At 35.1% G+C, this 16,070-nt stretch overlaps 1 protein-coding gene across 21 annotated transcripts in view; it reads right to left on the bottom strand.

The window, feature by feature from the left end:
- PHF20L1 (PHD finger protein 20 like 1) overlaps positions 1-16,070 on the bottom strand; it is a 75,246-nt gene that overhangs the window by 18,275 nt on the left and 40,901 nt on the right. For all 21 annotated transcript variants that reach the window (XR_651129.3, XM_009213606.3, XM_009213608.3 and 18 more), the window contains 5 exons: positions 15,329-15,517; positions 14,860-15,066; positions 8,304-8,360; positions 6,985-7,092; positions 2-166 (listed from right to left, as the gene is read on the bottom strand). Coding sequence is in view for 20 of the 21 variants with exons in the window: in XM_009213606.3 (XP_009211870.1) it covers positions 2-166; positions 6,985-7,092; positions 8,304-8,360; positions 14,860-15,066; positions 15,329-15,517 (726 nt within the window). In the remaining variant the exon portion in view is untranslated. The remainder of the gene's footprint in view (position 1; positions 167-6,984; positions 7,093-8,303; positions 8,361-14,859; positions 15,067-15,328; positions 15,518-16,070) is intronic.

Below are 16,070 nucleotides of genomic sequence, written 5' to 3'. Positions count from 1 at the left end.
CTTTCACCACTAAGATCAACGGACAGAATTGCCCTTGGGTACTGATAGGTTGTAGTTTTCTCCATAAACATGCTTCGTGGAGCCAGAGAACTCCCAGAAGATCGAGTTAGTGGAGAAGAGCACCTTTCCAAAAATTCGAGGGAACTGTCTTCATAGTCTGAATAGTCTGCAACATAAGATACAGAAAGAAATATTAATAAAGTGTCAGATAATTAAGGTCAGTATAAAAATAACGAAAGTCATGTTTCAGGATACATCAAATAATCATGCTACTACTTTCACTTCTCATCCATGAAAAGCTACATATGTATCTGATGAACTGGGTTTAGCAAGAACAATTGGGAAACAAATATACCCCAGACAATATATGCATAGTAGGGGGCACCAGGTTCTAACTGGTACCGGTAAACTTTTGTGAAGTAGTACAGAGGTGAAAAAGGATTATTTCTACATTTTCTCTCCATTATAATCACAACTGTGTCTGCAGTAAAATATGCAAGATGACAACACATGGACACATGGGGAAGAACAACACACACTGGGCCTGTGGGAAGTTGGGGAGAGAATCAGCAAGAATAGCTAATGCATGCTGGGCTTAACACCCAGGTGATGGGTTGATCTGTGCAGCAAACCACCATGGCACATGTTTACCTGTATAACAAACCCGCACATCCTGCACATGCACCCCAGAACTTATTCGGTTGGTGCAAAAGCAATTGAGGTACTTTTGCACCAACCTAATAAAAGTTGAAGAGAAAAAAGATATGCAAGATGGAAATTAACCTTTTTCTTCCTCACAATTCGTAAAGAGGTTCTCCTGATGCCTGGCACACCAATTACATAGTGATAATCTGATCAATATATTTTTCAAGTAAAAAATCTCTGAAGGTAATTAACTAGTCCTGGAAGAACTCTGTAAAAATTCTGTTTTTCTCTGTTTTGGAATGAGTCCCACAGATGTTTGCAAGGGGAAAGGCCACATGCAGCCTACTGGAGAGTTGAGGGTATAGTGAGGAAAGGAAAAAAGGAGGTGGGGGTGTGATTCCAGGCATGTGGGAAGGCTCTGAAGCTGAAGAGTGTATGCCACATTTGGCAAGCTGTAAGACTGGCTGGAACACAGTGAATAAGGGGGAAACAAAGCTAGAGTGACAGGAGCCAGAATAGCTTTTTAAAAAAAGTTTTACCTTAATGCAATAAAAAGTCATTCAATGCTTGTGTGGAGAAGGAGCAAGATGTGACAGTTCCATTTCTGGAGGATCACTCTAGCTGTGGAATGGAGAATGGAGTGCAGGAAGGCACACATAGAAGTGGGGGGATGGTTCAGAGGCTACAGCAGTAGTCCAGACAAGAAATGCTGGTGGCTCGGTACTTAGGTGATGGCAACTAAGGAGAAGTTTTCAAGGAAGATGGAGTGCTATTATAGACTAGAGGCCAAAAGCTAAGATGGCATTATCATGATTGATTCCCAGGTTTTTGCTTGAGCAACTAGGCAATGAAAGTGGGTCTGAGATGGGGCTGAAGAGGAAATGCGAGGTGGAGAAACCAGAGAAGAAACAGAAATTTAGAGGAGGGCTCTGTAAGATGGGATATCTTACACATCATCTACATGAACCTTAAGATGTGGGAAAGGGGAATGGCAGTGGTGAGAAATGCCAGAAGAAGAAGAGAAAAGCAGACATTCCCTCCACTTTAACAGAGACAAAGAAGATGAATATTTTCATGTAAGCACGCAGATGTGGTGGACAGAGTATGAGCAAGTTCCCACCTGATGATGTCTGTCTCCTCAACTCTGTGAGGAAAATGATGTCAAGTGAGGCAGGTTAAGGAATACATGAGAGGTGGAAATGAGAGGTGGAAACAAGTGGTAAAAAGGAAAGACAGAGAGTGGAAAAATGAGCTTATAAGAGAAGTACTGGTCTGTACTAAGTATCCATTTGAAGTTGGCAGTTGTGGGAGGCAGAACAGTCTGCCAAAAATGTCTATGTCCTAAACTCTAGAACCTTTAAATGCGCTAAGCTATGTGGAAAAGTGGAATTAAGGTTGCTAATTGGCTGATCTTACAACAGGGAGAGTACCTTGGATTATAGAGTGGGCCCAATGTAATGGTGAGTGTCCTTAAAAGTGAAAAGATGGAGGCAGAAGAGACAACGTGAGAGTGAAACACTATAAGAAAGACTGGACCATTTGCTGACTTTGAAGATGGGAGCAGGACAAGGGCCAAGAAATGCAGAAGCCTCTGGAAGCTAGAAGAGGCAAGAAAACAGACTGTCCCTGAGAGCCTCCAGAGAAAAATGGAGCCCTGCTGATACCTTGGTTTTAACCCAGAGAGATCCATTTTGGACTTCTGACCTCCAGAATCTTAAGATAATGAATACGTATTTTTTTAAACCACTGATGTGCAGTAATTTGCAACAGCAGCCATGGGAAACTTACACTCGTCATCATAAATACCACAGAATAACCAACACTGATTGAGGGCTCTCCATGTGCCAAACACAATTTTCAGTTCTTTATGTGTATTAACTCTTTTAATCCTCACAAGCATCTAATGAGGGAAGTAGGACTGCTAGTAAAGAACTGAGGCAGGACAGATCAACTAAATTGCCCAAGAATATACAACTATCAATGGCAAAGCCAACATTCAAACCCAGGCAGTCTGACTATGGAAGCTGCACTCTTAACGAACAAGTGATATCAGTGTATTTAAACATTTAAAGTGTGTACAAGCTGGCAAGCTTGTTAAAACCCAGATTCCTGGGCCTCATCTCCAGTACACTGGGAATGAAACACTCCCAGATAATGCTGATGCTGTCAGATTATAGCAGTCTGTGGGCAGCACGACGCCATTCCGACTCCGGTGGCCTCACCGTAACCGCAGTTTGCCCAACACCATATTACTTAGGCCCAGACATGGAAAGGGCATTTATTAAATGCTAGGTACTTTATCAAGTACTTTACAATGATTACTTTATTTAATTTGAATAATAAATCTATGCAGTAAAACAACAATTACCATTTATTTTAGAAGAAAAGAAATTGGGATGTAGAGAATTTAAATAACCTGCCAAAGGTCACTTAGCTATAGTGTTATGGGCAGGATTTGAATCCCTATACTAAACCTTCAAGGCTGCCTTCTTATCAGCTCCATTCTATGTTGCCCTTTCAGCAAAAGTAAAAGTAGAAGCAGAATCTGACTGTAAAAATAATGAAAGAAATCTCAATTTTGTGCTAAAATAAAACATGGCTGATATTTAATAGGTTTCATTAACAAATGAATAAAACTTGGCATTCCGCACCCTGTCTGTATTCCCCACTCCAATTCCCTCTGGCTATTATGAATAAAAGTCTGTTATGCTTCAAGGCTTAGATCAGAAGTGGTCTCCTACATAAAGCCCCTTCCTTGATGTGTCAGCTTTTCTAGCTTAAATGTTTATCTTGGACCACTCTTGCCACAAATATCAGACTTTCCTGGTAGAGATTTATGTACGCTTATCTCTCTTACAATATACTTCAATGACTTACAAACTCCTTGAAGGAATCTTTTTTACTACGCAATGCTTTCAAGTCTCTTTTCACTTCTAACTCTATTTCTTTTCAATCTCTGTATGCCTTCAGTATCCTTATATTTACAGATAGATGAAAGACAGATGAAGTGATTTGCTCAAAGTAGAAAGCTAAAAACTAGCAAAGACGTCACTCTTAAATTCCAACATGGTGACTTCTCATACACACGAATTAAACACAATGTTGGTATTATGTCTTGTAAACCAATTCTGTTAATCAAAACATATCTTAACCTACTATCTCATAAAATAATAAAACAACTAATCTAAATTATTATTTAGCATAACTGCATTAAAGTAACAGATAAGGACAAGAACTTAGTATGCCAACAACAAGTAAAAACTTGTTGAAGAGAAGAATACACAGTTTGATAAACAGTATTTCAGGTATTAATAACATAGCATGGTGGTTAAAGTTAAGAATTCAGACTTGTAAGTCAGACTGCTTGGATTTGAAATGAATCTGCTTTTCACCACTTGCTAGCTATGAGAGCTGGAGAGCTCTCTTTCTCACTCTCTCTAACTGTTGGTAAAATGAACATAACAGATCCTACTGTAAAGGGTTAATATGAGGATTAAATGAAGTACTAATATTTATAAAATGCTTAGTTTGGGGTACATAAGGTACCAGCAGGATATATAAAATAATGTTGAGTGGTAAATAAAAGAAATAATTTTGAAACTCCCTCATGGTGCTAACTATAGACTACAAAACATACTAGAAGCCTCATACAGTAATAATGTCAATTCTTTAACATTAAGATGTCTTTAAAATTTCAAAGTTACTTAAAATCCTGTATTTCCTGCTTAAAGACCACTCTTCTAATTTAACCATCTGGGGAAAAATGCTATTTCTAAGATAAAGTAAATAGCTCAGAATAAATTCTCCTCAAATGCAATAATTAATTACACAGATGACAGTGATGACCAAACTCAACACCTGCTGTTTATAAATAGCAATGTTTTTGTGCATCTTACCAGGACTCTATTTACAAAGTTAAGGTTTTCATTTGTAAGCTTCATTTTAAAATGTCAACAAATATATAAAGTTTTCTTTTTCATTAAAAAATAAAAATATATACCATTTAAAGTATGTTTTAATGCTCTTTGTAAAGGGTTACCATAGTTAAGGGCTGGTCACAATTCTAAGGTGCAGTTTTTTTGGCCATTTTTCTTCTATTCATCCTAATTGCTCTTCCTTCTCTCAAGTTACAATTTCCTGCCTTCTCCTAAGCTCTAGCCCTCATTGTGCTGCCAAGTGTAGCCCCCTTCTTATTTTGTTTTGTATCAGCCCGTTATCTTTTTCCCCACTTTCACAGGTATTTTGTATATAAGATTCTGCATCTGCTACTAAATATTAGAACAGACCACGGTTTACTGCTGTGCCATAAGATGACTTGAAATAGCTGGCCATTCCTGCACTGACAATGCAGGTCTCCATTGGAACCCCTAAGCTAGGCAAATCCCTCAGAGCCTTTGGTCAGGTGGGAGTTCATCTGGAAGTTTTATTTGCAGCCTGAGTTTCTCATTTCTGTATTGTGACATACTGTTCACAGGAAGGTATTCAGTCATCAAATGAATTCACAGTGAATAGTTTTTGTTTACTAAACTCTGGAGTTTCCTACCTCTACATCACTTCTAGTTTGAATTCCACAGTTATATACGAAGAGGTGATGGAGAAGTGGGCAGAAGGGAAAGGAGTGAGGAGCAAGGCACACATAGAAATGCCCGGAAATGTTCAAGACTCTTTGGAAAGCGGTTTCAAGCTTATGAACCCCATTTTGATCCTGTACCTTCAAATTTACTCTGGCAGCTTTAGAATTTGAGAATGTGAAAACTTCACACTCTGTGGGAAAACTGAATGTTTTTTGGACTATGGAGAGAGTTAAAATCTGAAGAATTTACTAACAATGATTACCAACCACAAAACTGCCCAGTTGGATATGTATTTTTTAAAACTGTTTTTATTAAATGTCTCATAAATACAAAAAATGGGTATGACACAAAGAATATCAATAGCACAAAACACTTAGGTACTGATCACGCAGTTTAAGGGAGTATCATCATTTTTGAAGGTCCCTTTGCGTCATTTTCCAGTTTGAACTGATAACGCCCCTTCCCCACCTTAGAGGCAACCACTATCCTGAATTTTTGTTCATCATTCTCTTGTTTTTCTTTCTGCTTTTCCCATATACAGTCGAATCTCTTAAAAATATAGTTTTATAACTTTTTTATCTTTACATAAGTGAAACATTGTTTTCTTCAGTTACTTGGTTTTTAGCTTACCATTTTGTTCCCGTGATTCTGTTGCTGTAATTCATTTATTTACTCCACTGAAGGAATGCATGACTTTTGATGGAGAGCTGGGCTGCTCCCAGTGCTGCTGTGAACACTCTCATATTTGATGCACCGTGTGAGTTTCCTCAGGGGTTTTTAGGCCACATGGAACACACATCGTCACCTTACTCCCTGGTCCCCATCTGTTTCCCACAGTAGATGTGCAGTTGCCTTCATTTCCTTAGCAACATCTGTTATTATCTACTTGGTCAGTTGTGCCAATACAGCATGTATGAAACAGATTTCACTATGTTTTAACAACTGAGTTTCATCTAATTTTCTGATAAAATTTTGCATATCAATCCTCTGTAGTCATATCCTTTTAACACATTGTTAGATTTAATTTCATAACATTTATTTATGGATTTTGGATCTATATCCCTAAGAAAGAGTTTGTGGCTGGCTTTCCCATATTATTCTCTCCTGATTTTGATAGCAAAGTTATTTAAATCATTTAAAATACATTTAGAGTTGTGTTCGTTCCTAGGGGTGCCATAAGAAAGTACCATAAATTTAGTGGCTTAAAACAACAGAAATTTATTTACTCAAAGTTCTGAAGGCTGGAAGTCCAAAATCAGGGCTTGACAGGGAAGTGCTCCCTCTGGAAGCCCCTGGGCCAAACCTTTCCTTGCCTCTTGCAACTTCTGGTTCCTCTGGGTCCTTGGCTTGGGGCTGCACTCCTCTGATTTCTGCTCCATTTTCACATGGCCTTTGCTGATACCAAATTCTGTTGGTTTCTCAAATTCTTCTAAAAATATCTATTTCACTCTCATCCTTGAAAGCTAATTTAAGGAATTCTACAATTCTAGACTGAGAATAATTACTTGAGCATGCTAAAGGGTGCTTGGTCAGGGCATCAAGTCTACTATAATGCTGGAAGGAAAAGTGTCTAATCAGTTGCAACAATTAATGTATAGGCCACAGAGTAGTATATTTTTGAAATTTCATGTAAAGAACAGCTACAGGAACTTTTCAGTTCTCAACATGGGGATCTTGTCATGACTCCATTTTGTAAAAGAAAAGGGGAATCAAAGGAAACTTCGAATTTTTTTAAAAATGGGAATAACCATCTCAGTGTACTTACCATGCTGCTTAGATTTCTTTTTCTTTTTTTTCTTCTTCTTCTGTTTTGGTTTGTAGTGATCTTTGTCTCTCTTCTCTCTTCTTTCCTTATCCTTTTCTTTTCTCTTACCTAAAAGATAATAGCGAATACTTCAGCAATCACGACTGATCCTGAGTTGTTCCTTTGTGGTTAACCTAAAAGCAGCATTTATGTTTTAATCAGCTATTCCAGTCACCTGCCCAGAGTGGATGGGTTCAATTAAACTGTTCATGTCATGACTCTGGAAGTCCTGATAAGCTTATTGGACTATAAGGGGGATCTTCATTAGCAGTGCTGAGAAATCCCAACTCCTGATACCTTAAAGTTAACACAGACAGTAGTTAAAACCTTTCAATGAGTAATATTCTCAATTTTCTGATGTGGTAAGTAGTTAAACTCCATAATTTACAAAGGACCTGAATGAAGAGACTCAGCATTTCCACATATAATTTAATGAGAGAATAAATTAGGAGATTAAAAAAAAACAAAACAAAAAATCTGATGGACTTTTTGCTTTGGATAAGCTTTAAAAAATAATTAAACCAATTTATAAACAACTCCTCCAGTCTTTATTTACATTCTCTGTGTGTTTAACAATGAAGGCTAAGAACATGAGGAAAAAAATGTATTTCATTAAACTAATTTTTCCAAAATTGTAAAGCATTCTTTTCCCTAATCATATGTACTTAAAAAAATAAGTATTAGAGCAGTATCCTACATTTCAAATTAAATCATCACACATATCCTACTAGCTATTGCTCCAACTCACAATGGTTTACCCTATAATTTATCAAACATATTTGACCAACTTTCAGTGATTCAAGCTCCAGTTAACTAATCTACAGAATATTTAAGACTATCATCCATTATTTTGTGACATTTAGTCATTACAGCACAGAAAATAGAAAATATAGCAGAAAACTCAATAACATTTTTATAAAGTATAATGAAGAAGAAAGTGTGAAAAAATTACTATTTTAATCTATCCATTCTCTAAAGTTTCAACAATATTAAATCGAGGTCTATTTTTGAATAGCCATAATTTTGACTAGGGATGATCATAAATACCAAAGTTCCTTCAGAGAAAGCAAGAGACTCTCTTGATAAAAAAGTTACATATAAAACAAGATATGTGTTTAATAAGTCACGTATCTGGAGCTGACTAACACTAGTAAGAACTAAAACAGATGATCACTTACACCTAAGGAAGCATTAACTGGTAAAGAGTAAGGGGCAGACTATGTCCTCCCTCTCTGTCAAGCTTTATAGTCTTTTGCTTAAAGATTACTTTCTGTTCATACCAAATGCTGTTGAGCTTTTTTCTTCCAATTTCACTTTTTTTTCAGTTTTCGATATTCCTGTGGGTCAGGGGAAAAATATGTAAGTTTAATCAGAAAAACTTAAAAGTATGGGACAATATTTTACATTACAATTGCTCATAAAACTCTATATAAGACTCTTTTTCTCCTAACGGTCTACATGTTTTACTGCCTGAACTGGTAACAAAGCAGTGAGATTTCTTACCTTAAAAAACAACCAAAACAATAAATTAAATGAGATTTTTGTTATTCAAACTACTTAGGTTCAACTTCTGGTTCCACCACTTACTAGCTCTGCAGCCTTGAGAACATCATTTAATGCCTCTGTGCTTCCATTTCCTTATCTGTCAAACAGGAATAAGTCTATATGCCTCATGCAGTCATAAGGATTATGTGAGTCAAAATATGTAAGATGTGTAGTCCCAAGATGGGTAAATATGTAATTTTTTTCATTTTCTCTTTTGTGGTAGGGTAATAATTTGAGACTACACTATTTCCAGAAATAGCATAAATATGAGTCTAACCATAAAGAAAAAGTTAACTGTACTAGGCCATCAGTAAAGGTCTACTCTAGCACCATAGCCTTTGGCAATCCAAAAGATACTGAAATTCATCTGAGTAATAGTTCCAGGCATCATTTCTACTTCTGTGACAGTTATAATATGAATGCTATCTGGATTATCAAAATGAAATATTAAACTCCATATTAAAGTATACTGGTTTTCAACAATCTGTATATATTTTTTAAACTAATATTTAAGCTCTTGTGCCTAAAACAAACTTGTACCTTTGAACTACATCATGAATGCACTGTTAGGTAATGATAATAGTCAAAATAAAACTGTTCTGCAAGCCACTTTTGTTCTATATATAAATGTAAAATACAAAGACATACTTATACATTAAAATATTCAATCTCAATAAATATTCCAATAAAACATAAGTAATAATAGTCTAAAATTCATTTTTAAACCAATATTGCCCTTTTAATTACTGTGCAGCTGACACAGGTACATTTAATCAATTCATATTCAACCATTCCCAATGCTAATATCTATTTGTGGCTAGTGTTAATCTAAGAAAAATACTACAGTGCATTTAAAATACAATTTTAGTCTACTAAATTATGCTTTAATGTCACCATTTACCAATTTTTTAAGATCATTCTACAACAGTATCAAAAAAGCTGATATTTCACTCATCTTACTTCAAATATTTTCTATCATTTAAACATAACAAAAACATAAAAATACCACTCAAATCAAGTGCCAATAAGGCTCTAGCAAGTTTAAACCTAAATAAGAACACCGATAATCTCCATTTGTTATGACAGAAAAAATGAAAGGGATATCACAGCAAAGAGAAATACAATTAAATTTTCTTATTAGCAAGACTGCTGAACAAATGCATTACTTCTGTTTACTACTTGTTGCACTATTAGAACTTTATAAATTTTATGCAATTTCCTTGAAAACAATAAAGCATTTACAATGCAAACCATGAGGAATGTGCTTTCCAAATCCTCAGTGGTAGTGCAGATATATTCAGATATATTGCTAACAGTGATCATTGCCTCTTAGGCTCCTACATCTCTGGAGCACTGGATCTCTAGGGAAAAGGTGGAGCAATGATGTTTAGAATCTCCTGGAGTGGGGACAGGGAGTAAGATTAAAGGAACTGCCTTACTAGGCTACTTTTACTGACTGGAATGTGTGCACCCCTTAGGTACTTGACAGACAAATAAAACAGTTATGAACCACCGCACCAGAAACACAGAGGTTAACACAGCAGAAGAGATGCAGCCAATCCCAGAGTGGGGTCCAGAGAGTGAGTTCTAGATTTAGTTTTTACATGTTCTAGTGGTTTCCAAACCATTCGATTTCATAAATGACAAAATTTCAAAAGTAAAACTGGGGGACTCATAAAGGGTTGTCAATGTTTTACTCAAGTAAGGATATTAAAATAAATATTCGTATATGCAACAGTAGGATTTTAAAAAATACTTACACACAAATAGGAAAACAAAACAGACCATTCCAGAAGTCAACAAGAAAAATAAGTTTAGTTTTACAAGAAGTTCACTATCTCGTCCTTATTTTACCACGTGCCAGAATTTGGTAACCAAAGTATCAGAACATTAGTTTGTAGAATAGTAATTTTTAAACTAAATTTTAGCAACAGAACATTTAAAAATATATATATATAGATATATTTAAAATATATATATCTATATAGATATAGACATAGATATATATTATCTGGCAGCTGAATGCAAAATGCAACAACAAAAACCAAAACACAAATGAAGCTACTCTAGTTAAAGTCAGAGAGGCAGATCTCTGAACCATGCCTGCTTGCATACAACTCAAAAACTAGTAATGTAGAGTGATTTCTCAAGCCTCTTCTGGTACGCTAAACATTACAGATTCTTGTGGCTAAAAAGAGAGGCAATCCCTGAGACTCTCCATGGAAACCCCAGGCTCTGTAGAAGCCATGAACATTTGGTATGAGGGTGGAGGCAACAGAGTCTCCAATTGTAGTTTTGTTTTGAACAAATCTGGAAAATAAATTGAAAAACAATTTAAAACAAAAAGACTTTTAAATAGTAAATGTAAAGTTGACGTGAGATGTTGGAATAAAAATGAAGGCCATTTCAAAACCCGCCACAGGCAGACTAGGTAGAACTGACAATATGCTATTTTGCCATACTAACTTAGACCAATCCCAAGACCTACTTCTGTTTTTCACTGGTGATAAAATGTATTATATTAACCAATCCATAATATAATTCATGAACACTCTACAGAAGATTCACTAAGAAGAGTCCAACTATCTTATCTATGATGATAAACCTATCCACATGTATTTACTTATATCTACATTTCATTCAAAAACTAAGATGACTTTGAATGACACTGAAGCAAAGCCTAATGCATTTCATCGAATGCTACCCGAAAACTGAGGGGACCTGCTCATGGACATCCTGACGTTACATAAAGGTACACTCTGCATGGCCACGTCAAGCCAACATTCCTATCCATGCTAACTAAGACATGCTGCAATAAAACAGGTAAATGCTCCTTGATATTTATTTAGTAATTTGCTAAAAAAAAAAAAAAAAAAAAAAAAAAAAAAGATGTGTTACTAAAGGTATTTCTTTTAATACAAGAGTAACTAAAATGGCTCAAAATTATATTCATACAACCTACTAATCCCAATTTTGTCTTCACAGTGGTTACAAACAATAAAAGTTATCATCTCTAAAGCTATCTTAAATTGACGTTTTTAAGCTGAAAATAATCCTATTATATATCACAATCTTTTTTTTGAATAAACACAGACTATCAAATGCCTAATGGTAAGTAAAACATCAAGACTGTAGAGCCAAAAGTGACCACAGACATCATCTACTATCATCTCATCATATAGATGAAAAACTGAGTTTCAAGGAAGCAAGAAGAGAAGGCAGACGGTTTGTCTCTACAGGGTTTTTAAGAGGCTCTACCAGAGGCCTCTTGGGGCAATCTTTTCTTCCTTTACACCCAGGAGTACTTTACACCTCTTCAGGCACTTATATCATGCTTTCAATATTTGTATTTCAGTTACTGGCTTTGTGTCCCTTCTAGACTCTAAGTTTCTGGAGGGCAGATTCCATATCTGTTCACACTGTGTTTCCTACCTAAAGAGAACTGTGTGACAAGGGGCAACAGGTAACTGTTGGCCCAAGGTGCCTGTGAGAACCTGAACCACGAGTTTATTTTTCAAAAGACCACTTTTCAAAAAACTTGATTTACTGTATCCTCCCAGATACTAACAGAATTAAGATTTCCTGAGGCTGTATCCTTATCTAAAATTGGCTGGCTCTGTGAGAAAGAATCCTGATAGTAAAATAAAAACAAAGGCATCAATTTTTACAAAGATACCAATTACTTGTTTGGTAATGTAGGCAGCAATAGCATTCTTAACAGTGGCTAGTCATGTGGGCATCCATCCCACTAGAAGAACAGAGAGAGAATATTCCAAGTTCATTATCTCTACTGGAAAACAATTAAGAACAGTAGTATAAAATAATTGGACTATTTGCAAATCTCATCAATCCTTTAGCATCAACTGCTAAACTCAGCAGTGTGAATTTATCTTGCTCCCCCAAAAGTAAAAACCTAACCATGTCGAACAATTTCACAGTTAGCAACTAACACCCTCATCATTCTAAACTCCCCAAGAGTTTCAATTTGACAAAAATAACTCAGAAAATGTCTCTGACAAACTGTAAAGCATGTTTTCAATTATCAGTTTTAAAATTCAACAGTAACAAAATTTTCTTTTATAATTAATATGGATACCAACCAAACATACGTGTGTGTATGTATGTGTGTGTGCATATATGTATATATGTATCAAAGAAATAAAAACATAAAAACCTGGTACTTTGACTCTAAATCTAAGAGGACTTGGGGAACAGACAGAAGCATAAAAAATACAGCAAAATGGTCAAGAGAGGGTAAATAACAAAAAGGTTAAGTAGAAAAACATAGAGACCACTGAGAATTTCAATGCAAGTGGGACAGGGGCACAAGATTGTAATCAAAAGGTGTTCAGTTAGAACATGACCTAAATTCTACTACTTTCCTCAAAAACTAAAAATTAAGAGGTCACAGAAACAAATTAGAATTTCACCTCCCTCTATTCAAATACTGTGTTCAATCCTCTAATAAACCTTCAGTAATTAACAATTAAAACTATGCATTTCCTTGCTATAAGCAATTAAAGTTGACAGCTACTGTACTATTAAGCTCATTACACTCAGAAAATCCTTACTCTTCCACAAATTCAAATTATAGCTAAACTCCTCTCTACCTTGTACTTTCCCAGAAAACGATCTTACTTATTTTACTTTTCCAGTAGTTACTGCTAATATTTAAAAAGGGAAAGAATATTCGTGTGCCTTCCTCTAAGGTAGTCAGCCATAGTGCCACAAATATGCTAAAAATTCTGAAAAGAGGAAGTTAATAATCTGGTTAGAAGCAAAATCATCTAAGTCAAGGACTTTCATGCACAATCACTACATTGATATTTTGATATTTTAGGATATACAATCTGTTAATGTAAGACTCTTAGTTATTACACAGTTACTTATATTGATTTTATTTCAATATTGTTACTATTATTAGAATATTTTTAAAGAAAAAGGTAAATATTTTCACATGTACATCTGAAAATAATTTTCCCAATGGATATACAACCTTACAACTTTAACATGTTTTTCATATATTCAGTACAGTAACAAATGCCAGATCGTAAAAGAACTGAATAAGACCTTTACCAAAAAAGTATCTCAATGGGTCAATGATAACTCAGAAATCTTGTGCAAAAGTGGAAAAGAAAAATCAATTAAGGAAAGACCAAGAGTCAAAAGACAATAGATCTGATTTGAGAAACTACAGGAAATGTTTCAAAATCTACAAATATTCAGACTTGGGTATTTTATTTTTTAAAACATGATAAAGAATTATCATGTACAAAGTAACTTCGACCTTTATACAAAAAGTAATAAAAACAAGTATATGTCTCTTAAGTTACTTCAATCATTTTATTTCAACACATACCATCACCAGAAAAGAGTAAGTTTCATTTTATGCTTCATCCAAAAAATGGATAAAGTGGTTTCAGGGAAGATGCCTGTAAACACAACGATCACCAACACCCTTGGTAACGCATCAACAAACTGCTTTACGTTTTTCTCCAACTCACAACAAACTAAATTCAGACTTCTTTCAAACATCTAATTCCAAATAGTAATTTACCAGAAGTGCATCTGTAAGATAGTATTGGCCTTTTTTTATTATGTGTATTCTGGATCAGGTTATAATTTTTAAAAACTTCTAAATAAAACAATGCACCCACATAAGGGAAACATGAATCGATATACTGTTAGATTTAAAATATCAGCTTGGCAAAATACACATCCAAATGCTTTCGAACTACAATAAATATCATAAAATCATGCAAAAAATTTGTTATTAAGGATGGCTGATTTTACATATTGCACTCCTCAAATAACTTTATAGCAAATTTGATTCAATTTGGAGGAATCTGCCCCAAAATATGGAATTATATTTAAGACACAGGCATATAGTTCAGTGTTTCTTAAATATTAAATTCTGTTAAAATCCTTAAACCGAAGTACTGATCCCATTAAGTACTTCCTGGCTTCAAAAGTAAGAATTCCTGTAATTACACTTGGCTCTAATAATTTATATTTAGTAAAAATAAGGATATATAAAGAAGAAGCAGGGAGAAGAAAATAGATCAAGTAACAAGGTAAGAAGTACCTATGTCCAGGGCATATGATTGTAACAAGATCACACAAAAGACCTTTAAAACAGAGAAGAAACTCTCCTATAAATGTTAAAGTATTTATGAAAAGGAATTATATAGGAATCAAAATAACGTAGTTAAACCTCAAAATGTTGATACCTAATAACTGCAAGCCTAGCTACTCATCCACTTAAAAGAGCCTTTATTTTTTTTCTTTTACCTGCTGCTGCTGGAGCTCCTCTTCCATCAGCTATTGCTTTGGAAGAAGAATTTGGAAGCATCTGTGTATCCTCTTTTTCTGCTCTGGGACATTCATTATGGTAAGAGGAATCTGAGGCTACTGGTGCTGTAACTTCTGAACCACGACTTAAGTCAAGAGGGAGACAGGGTCCCAGCTTCTCAAGTGGCAAATGTGCAACATCAGGCACTACACAAAATAAAGAGTGTAATATAATATTAACACAGATAAAATGGCTCAGTTACTATCACTGTGAATTAAAGTGTTACATAATTTAAACAGTGCCTGGCACAAAGAAGGCACTCAATAAATATTTGTAGAATAAGTGAAGTGCTTATAACTCCAGAAGATATAAGAGCAGAAATGTCTTAATATTTTAATAATCTTTATCTCTTAGTTTTTTCTTTATCTTCTTTTATGTTTGGTTCTATAGGAAATCAATATACATTACCCTCTGGTACTGAAGATTCTTGCTGATTTTGAGAACTGATGGAGAAAACTTTCCCATCAGTGGCTGGAGAGGGAGAAGAAACCTTTTCTACAGAATCATCAGGCATGGGTAAGGTGGCTAAACGCTGAGATCTTCTTCTCCGCTCACTATGCTTGAAAGGTCTAGGGGGATTCACAGGCTGTGGAGGACCTAGAAAAAGATCTTCAATGTTCACGAAGCAGATACATACCAGGAGCATCTTATAATATTTAAGGAGATAAATGGGAAAAAATGATTCATATTCTTCCCTCTGATGTTGTTACAAGATATCCACAAGGAATGGCATGTTTCAAAGGTAATCAAAGGCGAAAATCGTGACCTCATTCAAAATGAGTCAATCAAAAATTCTAAAATCTACACTCTACTAGAACTGAGAAAATAAAATGGAACATTAATTTCAAGTAGCTCCAACTGACAGACTACAGTTAATTTCTCTAATTGCAGATCGTTGTGTAAATTGCCATTTTTCCTTCCGGAAAATAGTCTCTTTACAGCAAAAGATAAGGAAAAAAATATATATATACTCCTTTTGCTACAATGCAAATCGAGCAACTCTAAGGGAAAAAAAGGCAGGGACACAGATGATATAACATTATAGAGTTAGTGATTTACTTTACACTAATGTAAATAATTTTATCCCATCATCATCCCCCCAAATGGAGTTTTATAAACATGTCTGGGCCTGATTCATTAAAAAAAAATT

Source organism: Papio anubis, chromosome 8, assembly GCF_008728515.1.
Source record: "Papio anubis isolate 15944 chromosome 8, Panubis1.0, whole genome shotgun sequence".
NCBI lineage: Eukaryota > Metazoa > Chordata > Mammalia > Primates > Cercopithecidae > Papio > Papio anubis.
This window is presented reverse-complemented; position numbering and strand designations above follow the sequence as displayed.